The 12,867-nt window shown below is 44.0% G+C and overlaps 1 protein-coding gene across 1 annotated transcript; it reads right to left on the bottom strand.

Moving 5' to 3' along the window:
• Positions 1-2,466: 2,466 nt before the first annotated feature.
• On the bottom strand, positions 2,467-4,149 carry LOC135524594 (protein FAM32A-like). The gene is made up of 4 exons (XM_064952271.1): positions 3,890-4,149; positions 3,417-3,558; positions 3,254-3,307; positions 2,467-3,150 (listed from the first exon to the last, which is right to left on the bottom strand). The coding sequence occupies exons 1-4, from the start codon at positions 4,132-4,134 to the stop codon at positions 3,082-3,084; spliced, it is 510 nt and encodes a 169-aa protein (XP_064808343.1). The 5' UTR covers positions 4,135-4,149; the 3' UTR covers positions 2,467-3,081.
• Positions 4,150-12,867: the final 8,718 nt, after the last annotated feature.

The raw sequence follows: 12,867 nt of genomic DNA, 5'->3' as shown, positions 1-12,867 counted from the left end.
CCACTCTGACGGGGCAATACTAACCACTGCTCTCCAGGAAGTAAGTTAGCCTCTCCGAAATCAAACACTCCATAATCTTATATACAGTACGTGTTGTTAAAGCTATTGGCCGATAGCTTGTTGGCCTCATTGGGTCCTTCCCTGGCTTCCGGATTGGAACCGCTACTGCCTCCTTCCAGCTGCCTGGTAGTTTCCCCTCCTACCACACTCTGTTGTACAACACAAATACCTTATCCGGTGCCTCATCCCTAAGATGGGCCAACATAACATAGCACACCTCATCTTTCCCAGGTGAAGTTAACCCAGCCTTACCTATTGCCCTTTTCATCTCTGCCATGGTAAATGGTGCATTCAATGCATCATTTAAATCCTCCCTACTATCCAGCACTCCAGGGTTCCCCTCTCTCGTTCTCTCTCTCTCCCTCCCTCCTCTGACAAATTTTCGAAGCTATGCATTTGGACAAACGCTTTGGCAATTATCTCGGCCTTCTCCTCGTCTGTTACTGCCATATCATCTCCACTCGTCAACAATGGATAATCCCACCACCTTGTGACTCCGCTCATCCTCTTAATCATCTCCCACACGTCGCTCTTCCAACAGTGTCACAGAACCGACGCCAATATGACCTCTTTGCCTGACAGATAACTCTCCTCACCAGGGCGTGCTTATACTGAATCAGATGTTGGTAGTTATGCATCCTTTTCAATACTCTAAATGCCCTGTTTCTACTCCACACCATTGTTCCACACTCCTCCATCCACCATGGGACTGCTTTCCTCCTCCACCTCCCTGAACTCTTAGGTATAGCCTCAGTAGCTGCCCCCACTAAAGCTGCTCTCACCCAGTTATTCATACTATCCACATCCCCGCTCTTATCCACCCAAGTCATCACCTGCTAACTCAGCTTATGAAACGGATCCCACTTCCAAACATTCACCTTCCTACTCCATTCACTAACATCACCTCCCTCCGGCCTACTGCGCATTCTATGGGGTAATGATCCCTCCCTACTTTTGACTCTTCCCATACCTCCCACTTACAGATTCCTGCCATCGCACTAGATAACAGAGTGAGGTCCATGGCAGACTCTTTCTCTGTGGCTACATCAATCCTGGTCCCTCAGCCATCATTCAGGCACACCAGATCTTTCATTTCTATCAGATTTTCCATCACTTGGCGATCCAGTAATACATGACTTCACCCTCGGCTGATGAGGTAATCTCAAACCTCTTCCCATGTCAACTATCATAAACTGATGTCTCCCAGCCGCTTTCACTATGAGCTGAATCCTCTGTTTTAGACACTACTTTAGCAGTGCTATCGATTGCTCTTGCTATGAATGTCACCAGCTTTCTCTTATCTTCATTGCCTCACACCCATCATATGTCACACTATGAGCACCCCCACAGCTGCAGCACTTTGGTTGTACACCATCCCCACACTTCCCATACCCATTCTCCCCTCCACACCTAGCACACCTCGTTTTCTCTTTACATGCTGTTGCCACATGCCCAGACCTCTGGCAGTTATATCTTAAAGGCTTCGGGACATAAACCCTCACATAACAGCTCATATATCCTATGGTTACTATATTTGGCAGTACCCGGTCCTTGAAGTGAAACAGAATAGATTGGCTATCTACACTAACACCACCCCTTGTTGCTTTGAATCTTTGAATGTTTACAATGCCTTCTCAAGTTGACGCTTACCTCTTAGCGCCAAGGCACCCCTGTCATCACCCCTTTAATCCACTGATTGCCTGCTTGGCCAGGCCAGCTGCTCGACACCACCTTACACTTCCCTATTTACTTCACTCAGAGCTTTTTCCCCTCTGCGCCATGTCCTTACAGAAATTCAACAAGCTCCCATCTCTTAACACTTTAGCATTGACAACTTCCCCGATCAACTCTTGTATCACAACTTTCACAGACTCATCACCCCAACTCTCCCTTCCTCCCTAAACTTCAGAATCACTTTATGCTCCTCCATGCTGCCCTTGCAACCTCCCTCTTCCCCCAAAACTGCTGCTAGAGTTGTAAACTATGTTCTAGCACCACCTTTTCCAAGACAAAATGTTTCATTCATACATAATTTGGTCCATATTGTTTTCTATTACAAATTTGAATTACCTTGGAGAATACACAGTAATTACTTATGTATGTGGTGGTATAAGAGACCAGGGCACATATACACAAAGTGTTTCAGAATAGGAATGCTGATCAAGGATCTATACATATAATCATATGCATTATGATCTAAAGGCCAAAACTGATCTGAGATCAGCACACCTACTCAAACAATTTGGGGCTATAATAATAATTGTAGGATCTCCATGCCTCTTCTTCACAAATAGATGGCTCTGCAGTTTGGCCTGTGGAAAATGCCATCTTTACAGCAATTAACTACACACAGCCAACTCCAACAATCAATATTATGGTGTATAAATGAGTGAATATATAATCCAATGAAAGGTAACTCACTTTAATCAAATACACATGATTACAACAGCATTCCTGTGTAATCTAGTATAATTCAGCATATGGAACAAATGTATTCACAAAGGGTGTGTTCGTAAAGTCACTCTGGAGTGCATTCTGTGCATTTGTAAATTCAGAACTTTGATTGTCTGTTCATGAATTCAGAGCATACACTGGAAGCTCTGGCTGAGGAGTAGGATTGATTTGAGTATTCTGACCTCACACAGCAGTCAAGCACCCAAGCTAACTGGCTAACGTTGGCTAGCTACTTCCAGACAAATGAGAGAACACCTCATTGATCATTTTACTCTTCCTAGCAGAGCTGGTTAGGCTGTTTTCATGTTATCCAGAGCGTTGGTGAGTAACTGTGCTGCTGGCAACAAACTACCATTTTCAACAGATGCTGAGCATTATCAAATTCATCAGTTATTCTGCGCTCTGGCACACAGACGAGAGTGCTCTTAAATCTGAGGAGAACGCCAGAGTGAATTTAAGAACTGACCCAAATGACATATTAATGAACAAATGACAGCATGTGTCACAATGGGCATAAAAGGAATTTCTAAAGCATATTCTAAAATAAAAGTGATCCAGTAGTCCTCTTTATTTGGTCCAGCTGACTTTAGGAATATCGTAATGTTCTGTCAGGCTGTCCAGGTGACGGTTGAAATCCTGCAACAAAAACAGTTGTTTATAGTAAATGCCAGGGGTGTGTACAACTCAACTCTCCTGAAGCATATTTTCAGAATTACAGTAACTGCATAAAATGTCTTACCTCAACTCTCCTCTTGTGAGTTTTTTCTGCTTTGTTCAAAATCCTCTCCATTTGCTGAAAGAAATGAAAAAGTTGTGTGTGGTATATATTGGATGTTTCTGTATCTGTTTCAGTGCTTTAACATCAGGTGGACAATACATTTATCTAGAACAATGAGTATTACCCTCTTCTCTTGCATCTTGTCAAATGCAATTTGAGCTGGTGTCCTTTTGTCAATGTATCCACTTTTGGTCTCCTCCTCTTCGTTTCGATTTGTATTAATTTGCTGCTCCAAACGCTTCGTCTCTTTGTCCTTCTTCTTCTTTCTAATAAATAAAATGGTAGGTAACGTTACACCAACCAAAGCTTTGAGGGAAAGACTAGATTAGGCCTACATGTCGGATTACTTGCACTTAAAGCTACATGAATTTAAATAGGCTGACACTAGCTACGTATGTAACAATTTACAGTGAACAACCGATGATGTTGCTGTTGTTACCATGTGTGCTTGTAGCGAAGCTAACCTTAGCTGGTTAGCGAATTTAGCTGGTTAATGGGGCCAGAGCTAGCTACTCTTTCACGTCCGACCAAGGTGAAAGAGACACATAGGTTTTAGAGCACACTGACTTATAAGTAATAATAACATGAAATACATACTTTTTACCAGCTGAAACAACTCCAATCCCTTTCAATTTCAGGGAGCCTTTCTGAACAGTGGCGTATTGATCCGACATCTTTGTTGTTGTGGATTCTTCTTCTTCTTCTTCTGTGGATTTATATGGCGGTTGGCAAACAACTTTAAGGCGCATTACCGCCACCAACGAGACTGGAGTGTGGATCAGAGACAGTGGAGGTCTAAATCGATGGGGGTATTTGTTATGCTCCTCTGGGTAGCAGCTCATGTGGGAGTAGAGGGGGATGAGGAAGTGGGTATTATCGCCAAGCAGGCTATTAAACATCCTAATGTTGAGATGGAATTGTCAATCAGTAAAGCAGAAGCCAAGGGGTTAACAAGAACAGTGGTTACAAGTGGCAAGAATTGTGGAACAGAGAGAGTAAGGTAAGACACTTGTATAAGATCCAGGAAAAGGTGGGGGCAGGGAAGTCCTCATGGAGAGAGAAGGGAAGGGAAGTGTAGTCACAAGGCTGAGACTGGGACACACAAGGCTAAATAGTACATTGAAATTGCTGGAGAAACATCCGACTGGGAGGTGCGATCATAGTCAGGAGGAAATGGAGACAGTGGAACATATTCTATTTCAGTGCCAGAAATATGTGAGAGAAAGGGAGTGATTGTTATTGGATTTGAGGAGTAATGGGGTTGAAAGGCCAGGATTAAGTGAACTGCTGGGGAAATCTAAAAGGGATGTAGTATTTCATTATGTATTTCGTTTCCTTAGAGAGAAGGGATGATTGGGAAGGATTTACCCCATCTGTTTCACCCTATACAAGCTCTTCAAAACCTCATACAATACATCCTTTCCGCTCTGAGACACACATGAATTCTGGCCTCACCTCCTCTACCCACTCTGCAGCTAATAGTATGGCCAACAACTCCATTGTATAAACAGATAAATTATCCGTTGCTCTTTTCGTCACTGCCCCGTCGTCCCTGTTTTAGGGTTCTTAGATCCATCTGTGAATATATTAAAGTATATAATATTATATATATATAATAGTATATAATAGTATAGTATATAATAGTGGAGTATATAATATTAAAATATTGTGTTCTTAAATGTTCACTTACAACTGAATCAACTCCTTCCTCAACACCCTCTCAAGCAACCCTAGATCTATCACTGGCTGAGGGAGAAACCAAGGTGGGAAAACAGCGAGAACCGCAAAGGGGCTGAACTCCCTCCCAAACAACCCCATCTCTCTCGCTATGCAATTGCCTATCCACCCAAAGCTTGTATTCAGACTTAGTTCACCTTTTTTGTAGGATGTGTAACCTTATGTCCTTGTAGATTTACACAATATGTCATGGCCAGCTGTCTTCTTAACTTAAACAGCATCTCTCCCAACTCTACCTGCATTGATGCCACCGGGGAGGTCCTGAGTGCTCCACAACATATTCTTAGGGCTTTGGCCTGGATAACATCGAACATTTTTTTAAATGTCTGAGTTGCTGATCCATATGCTATACTTCCATAATCCATTGATGACCTTAACAACGCTATATATATACAGTGCCTTGCGAAAGTATTCGGCCCCCTTGAACTTTGCGACCTTTTGCCACATTTCAGGCTTCAAACATAAAGATATAAAACTGTATTTTTTTTGTGAAGAATCAACAACAAGTGGGACACAATCATGAAGTGGAACGACATTTATTGGATATTTCAAACTTTTTTAACAAATCAAAAACTGAAAAATTGGGCGTGCAAAATTATTCAGCCACTTTACTTTCAGTGCAGCAAACTCTCTCCAGAAGTTCAGTGAGGATCTCTGAATGATCCAATGTTGACCTAAATGACTAATGATGATAAATACAATCCACCTGTGTGTAATCAAGTCTCCGTATAAATGCACCTGCACTGTGATAGTCTCAGAGGTCCATTAAAAGCGCAGAGAGCATCATGAAGAACAAGGAACACACCAGGCAGGTCCGAGATACTGTTGTGAAGAAGTTTAAAGCCGAATTTGGATACAAAAACAATTCCCAAGCTTTAAACATCCCAAGGAGCACTGTGCAAGCGATAATATTGAAATGGAAGGAGTATCAGACCACTTCAAATCTACCAAGACCTGGCCGTCCCTCTAAACTTTCAGCTCATACAAGGAGAAGACTGATCAGAGATGCAGCCAAGAGGCCCATGATCACTCTGGATGAACTGCAGAGATCTACAGCTGAGGTGGGAGACTCTGTCCATAGGACAACAATCAGTCGTATATTGCACAAATCTGGCCTTTATGGAAGAGTGGCAAGAAGAAAGCCATTTCTTAAAGATATCCATAAAAAGTGTTGTGTAAAGTTTGCCACAAGCCACCTGGGAGACACACCAAACATTTGGAAGAAGGTGCTCTGGTCAGATGAAACCAAAATTGAACTTTTTGGCAACAATGCAAAACATTATGTTTGGCGTAAAAGCAACACAGAGAGATTTGTCTTCCAACAAGACAATGATCCAAAACATAAAGCAAAATCTACAATGGAATGGTTCAAAAATAAACATATCCAGGTGTTAGAATGGCCAAGTCAAAGTCCAGACCTGAATCCAATCGAGAATCTATGGAAAGAACTGAAAACTGCTGTTCACAATTGCTCTCCATCCAACCTCACTGAGCTCGAGCTGTTTTGCAAGGAGGAATGGGAAAAAATGTCAGTCTCTCGATGTGCAAAACTGATAGAGACATACCCCAAGCGACTTACAGCTGTAATCGCAGCAAAAGGTGGCGCTACAAGGTATTAACTTAAGGGGGCTGAATAATTTTGCACGCCCAATTTTTCAGTTTTTGATTTGTTAAAAAAGTTTGAAATATCCAATAAATGTCATTCCACTTCATGATTGTGTTCCACTTGTTGTTGATTCTTTACACAAAAAAATACAGTTTTATATCTTTATGTTTGAAGCCTGAAATGTGGCAAAAGGTCGCAAAGTTCAAGGGGGCCGAATACTTTCACAAGGCACTGTGTATATATATATATATACTGTTCAAAAAATAAAGGGAACACTAAAATAACACATCCTAGATCTGAATAAATGAAATATTCTTATTAAATACTTTTTTCTTTACATAGTTGAATGTGCTGACAACAAAATCACACAAATGATCAATGGAAATCAAATTTATCTACCCATGGAGGTCTGGATTTGGAGTGACACTCAAAATTAAAGTGAAAAACCACACAACAGGCTGATCCAACTTTGATGTAATGTCCTTAAAACAAGTCAAAATTAGGCTCAGTAGTGTGTGTGGCCTCCACGTGCCTGTATGACCTCCCTACAACGCCTGGGCATGCTCCTGATGAGGTGGTGGATGGTCTCCTGAGGGATCTCCTCCCAGACCTGGACTAAAGCATCCTCCAACTCCTGGACAGTCTGTGGTGCAAAGTGGCGTTGGTGGATGGAGCGAGACATGATGTCCCAGATGTGCTCAATTGGATTCAGGTCTGGGGAACGGGCGGGCCAGTCCATAGCATCAATGCCTTCCTCTTGCAGGAACTGCTGACACACTCCAGACACATGAGGTCTAGCATTGTCTTGCATTAGGAGGAACCTAGGGCCAACCGCACCAGCATATGGTCTCACAAGGGGTCTGAGGATCTCGGTACCTAATGACAGTCAGGCTACCTCTGGCGAGCACATGGAGGGCTGTGCGGCCCCCCAAAGAAATGCCACCCCACACCATGACTGACCCACCGCCAAACCGGTCATGCTGGAGGATGTTGCAGGCAGCAGAACGTTCTCCCCGGCGTCTCCAGACTCTGTCACCTCTGTCACGTGCTCAGTGTGAACCTGCTTTCATCTGTGAAGAGCACAGGGCGCCAGTGGAGAATTTGCCAATCTTGGTGTTCTCTGGCAAATGCCAAACGTCCTGCACGGTGTTGGGCCGTAAGCACAACCCCCACCTGTGGACGTCGGGCCCTCATACCACCCTCATGGAGTCTGTTTCTGACCGTTTGAGCAGACACATGCACATTTGTGGTCTGCTGGAGGTCATTTTGCAGGGCTCTGGCAGTACTCCTCCTGCTCCTCCTTGCACAAAGGCGGAGGTAGCGGTCCTGCTGCTGGGCTGTTGCCCTCCTACGGCCTCCTCCACGTCTCCTGATGTACTGGCCTGTCTCCTGGTAGCGCCTCCATGCTCTGGACACTACGCTGACAGACACAGCAAACCTTCTTGCCACAGCTCGCATTGATGTGCCATCCTGGATGAGCTGCACTACCTGAGCCACTTGTGTGGGTTGTAGACTCCGTCTCATGCTACCACTAGTGTGAAAGCACCACCAGCATTCAGAAGGGACCAAAACATCAGCCAGGAAACATAGGAACTGAGAAGTGGTCTGTGGTTACCACCTGCCGAACCACTCCTTTATTGGGGGTGTCTTGCTAATTGCCTATAATTTCCACCTGTTGTCTATTCCATTTGCACAACAGCATGTGAAATTTATTGTCAATCAGTGTTGCTTCCAAAGTGGACAGTTTGATTTCACAGAAGTGTGATTGACTTGGAGTTACATTCTGTGGTTGTTTAAGTGTTCCCTTTATTTTTTTGAGATTCCAAGAACACAGGATGAGATGTTACTATCCGTTGTGCAAGCACTTCCAAGAGTTAATAAACAGTGAACGTGGTGAAATTTGGGGAGCGCATCGTCAGTAGTGTACCTTTGGTTCCTAAGGTGTTTCGGCCTTTCACACTATACACCCTCCCCAAAGGCGGCCAGCGACAGTCTGTGTTTTCTCAATTGAAAACTTGAAGCCCCACCTGAGGGACCACAGCTCTACTTCATTCATCACTTCTTGAACTCTTCTGGCTCTATGGGTAATATTTCTCCCTCGATTCCACAGCACTCCCATCATCCGCAAACAACGACCTCCCAATATCAGATCTCACCTGAGAGAATACATTGTCAATCATGATGGAAAACAACAAAGGACTAATATTAAAATCAAATCAAATTAAACTTTATTTGTCAAATGCGCCGAATACAATAGGTGTAGACTTCACAGTGAAATGCTTACTTACAAGCCCTTAACCAACAATGCAGTTCAAGAAATATAGTTAAGAAAATATTTACTAAATAAACTAAAGTAAATAATTCAATTTTACACAATAAAATAACAACAACGAGATTATATATGGGGTACCGGAGCAGAGTCAATGTGCGGGGGTACAGGTTAGTCAAGGTAATATGTAAAGTGACTATGCATCACAGGAGGCATAGTCACTTTTCAGCAAACTTAATGATGGTGTTGGAGTCGTGCCTGGCCGTGCAGTCATGAGTGAACAGGGAGTACAGGAGGGGACTGAGCACGCACCCTTGAGGGGGCCCTGTGTTGAGGATCAGCGTGGCGGATATATTGTTACCTACCCTTACCACCTGTGGGCGGACTGTCAGGAAGTCCAGGATCCAGCTGCAGAGGGAGGTGTTTAGTCCCATGGTCCTTAGCTTAGTGATGAGCTTTGAGGGCACTATGGTGTTGAACGCTGAGCTGTAGTCAATGAATAGCATTCTCACATTGGTGTTCCTTTTATGCAGGTGGGAAAGGGCAGTGTGCAAAGCAATAGAGATTGCATCATCTGTGGATCTGTCAGGGCAGTATGCAAATTGGAGTGGGTCTAGAGTTTCTGGGATAATGGTGTTGATGTAAGCCATGGCCAGTCTTTCAAAGCACTTCTGTGCTACAGATGTGAGTGCTAAGGGTCGGTAGTCATTGGGCAGGTTACCTTAGTGTTCTTGGGCTCAGGGACTATGGTGGTCTGCTTAAAACATGTTGGTATAACAGACTCGGACAGAGAGAGGTTGAAAATGTCAGTGAAGACACTCACCAGTTGGTCAGCGCATGCTCACAGTACATGTCCTGGTAATCTGTCTGGCCCTGCAGCCTTGTGACTGTTGACCTGTTTAAAGGTCTTACTCACATCGGCCTTTGGAGAGCGTGATCACACAGTCTTCTGTAACAGCTGTTGCTCTCATGCATGTTTAAGTGTTACTTGCCTCGAAGCGAGCATAGAAGTAGTTTAGCTCGTCTGGTAGGCTTGTGTCACTGGGCAGCTCCCGGCTGTACTTCCCTTTGTAGTCTGTAATGGTTTGCAGCTTCTGGATGAGCATTTTCTTCTTTGCTTATGGCCTTATACAGCTGGTTGAGTGTGGTCTTAGTGTCAGCATCGGTTTGCGGTGGTAAATAGACGGCTATGAATAATATAGATGAGAACTCTCTTGGTAGATAGTGTGGTCTACAGCTTATCATAAGGTACTCCACCTCAGGCGAGCAATACCGTGAGACTTTAATGTTAGACATCGCGCACCAGCTGTTATTAATGACACGTCCCTGGTGGGTACCATTATCTACCTCATAGCTTTCTGACAGAGCTCCCCACCCTCACTCGTATTGATCGCCCAAAAATCAAATGTATCTAGTTAAAAACCCTTTGTCCAACCCCCATGTTATCCAGCTTGATATATAGGCCTTCCTTCCACATCATATCACGAGCCATCTCTACATCAAAGAAAATGGCTACCACCACCTCTTTATTTGCCTGTGCCTTAAGTATGCCTGACTCGAGACACAATACAGGTTCCATCGTTCCCCCTGCCTTTCCTGAACCCACTTTGATCTTGTGACAGTCCTCTACTCTTCAGAAAGTACATCAGTATTTCCGTTATCATCCTTTCCATAATTTTACATGCATGAGATGTCAACTCTATCGGCCTATAGCTTGAAGGACTAGTATGGTCTTTTCTAGGTTTCCGTTTTGGCACCACTACCACCTGCTTCCAACTTCCAGGAAGTTCTAGCTAATGCTCTCTTCATCTCAGCCAATGTAAAAGGTTCATTCAATGTATCCCCCACCATCTCTCTCTGATCCAGGACCTCCCGGATGTCCTCCAATACTCCCTCTTAGCTGTAATTATGGTATGTTTTCAACATTCTGAAAGCCCTTTTCCTACTCTTCACTGTTTCTCTACACTCATCACTCCACTATTGGACTGCGTTACTCTTTCTCCCCTCTGTACCAATAGGAATGACCTGCCTTGCGGCTCCTACTATTGCTCCTCTTATTGCATTGACTGTTTCTATAGCTGAAATAAGATCTACCTGAGACAACTCCTGCTCACTCAACTCCTGAAACAAAACCCACTCTGCTTTCCCAAATATCCATCTCCTCAATCCATTTCCTACCAATTCTTCCTCCCTCATTCCTACAGTACATATGATAGGATAGTGATCACTACCCACTGCAGATTCTTCCAAAACCTTCCAACCACATCTGCCTGCCATTGAACTTGAGATCAAAGTAAGATCCAGAGCAGATTCATTTCCAGTTACTGGGTCAATCCTGTTCCCCAGCCGTCATTATGACTCACAAGCCCTTTCTCATCCAGTAGTTTCTCCAACACTTGTCCATTTACCTAAGTCTGTCACCCTCCCAAGAGTGTACTATGAGTATTAAAATACCCACACCACATTACCCATCTCCTATCTTGACCTTCTACATTCCCAAGGACCCGCAACTCCAGTCTCTTACACGGGTTGTAAAAGTTCACTATTACCATATTCCCCCCTCTCATCCACACCGCCACCACTACATACTCCTGTTCCACTCCCTCTCCCACACACCTATTAGGGATCCCTCACTTTATAAAGGTAACACACCCCCATCCTCTCCCTGCCACCTTATCTCTACGGACTGCAACATAACCTTGTATTACAAAACCTAGAGTAGGTTTTAGCCATGTCTCCTGGAAACATATAACATTAGGTTTGGCTGGTAACTCCTGAATACTGGTTGAACTCTTGCCCATTAGCCATCAAACTTCTGGCATTCCATTGACTGATTAACACCATAATGCAAATTAACCAATACATGATTCCTGGCTGGACTGATTCTCAATCTTATTGAGGTCACCCTGTACATTTTCCCATGAAGGTACTGTGATCCCAATATACCTCACTGCCTGCTCCACTATGTACTCTCCCCCATTCCGCTCCCTCCATCATGCCCAACCTACATCCCAATTGGCCCTGGAATACCTGCTCTTCTAGGTGCCCCAATTGTTTCTGTGTGAACTACCTTCACTGCTTCTGCATACGAGATGTTAAGCTCACTCCTCACCTGCTGCACTTCCCACCTGTCTTTTCATCACTGAACAACCCCCATATGCTACACTATGGGCACCCCCACAGTTACAGCACTTTAACTGGACCCCATCTCCCCAATACATGTTATCCCTCACACTTCGCACATCTCCTTTTGCCTTTACACAGCTACATGCCCAAACCTTTGACAGTTATAGCAATGCAATGGTTTCGGAACATATGCTTGCACATAGTAACTCATATACCCAATCCTAAGTTTTCCTGGCAATACCAGATCCTCAAAGTTTGGTAGTACTGACAAGCTATCCACCTTCTTCCTTTCTCGTGTAATAATGCCCTTCGCCCACTTCCATCCAGTTTGATCCGGCATGCTACTATCGACCACACGTTTACATACCTGCTTGAGTTTGAGTGCCAACTCATACTGTTTAGCATTGAAACACACCACCACCAAACTTCCATCACGAAGAACTTTAGCAGACACAAACTCTTCTACTTTTCTTCTACTTCTACTCTCCAAATCAACGCGATAGGCCTCACCACCGTAAGTCCACCTTGATCCTTAAATCTCACCAACACTTTGAACTCCACTTCTCTCAGTACAACACTGTGAACCGAGCCTCCCTCATCATCACTACTCTGACAATACTTTTTTTTAACCTTTATTTAACCAGGCAAGTCAGTTAAGAACAAATTCTTATTTTCAATGACGGCCTGGAAACAGTGGGTTAACTGCCTGTTCAAGGGCAGAACGACAGATTTGTACCTTGTCAGCTCGGGGGTTTGAACTCACAACCTTTCGGTTACTAGTCCAACGCTCTAACCACTAGGCTACCCTGCCGCCCCAGGGTAGCAAAGGCTCCTCAG

This window comes from Oncorhynchus masou, chromosome 31, assembly GCF_036934945.1.
Source record: "Oncorhynchus masou masou isolate Uvic2021 chromosome 31, UVic_Omas_1.1, whole genome shotgun sequence".
Lineage (NCBI taxonomy): Eukaryota > Metazoa > Chordata > Actinopteri > Salmoniformes > Salmonidae > Oncorhynchus > Oncorhynchus masou.
The sequence above is the reverse complement of the archived record's forward strand: the minus strand, read 5'-3'. Positions and strand labels throughout refer to the sequence as shown.

Bases quoted from the DNA above. Each gene is read 5' to 3' on its own strand.
- LOC135524594 (XM_064952271.1), bottom strand. From the start codon at position 4,134: ATGAGCTGCTACCCAGAGGAGCATAACAAATACCCCCATCGATTTAGA. The intron at 3,559-3,889 runs GTATGTATTTCA...TTTATTTATTAG, and splicing joins GTTGTTTCAGCTGGTAAAAA to AAAGAAGAAGAAGGACAAAG. The intron at 3,151-3,253 runs GTAAGACATTTT...TTTTTGTTGCAG, and splicing joins CTCACAAGAGGAGAGTTGAG to GATTTCAACCGTCACCTGGA.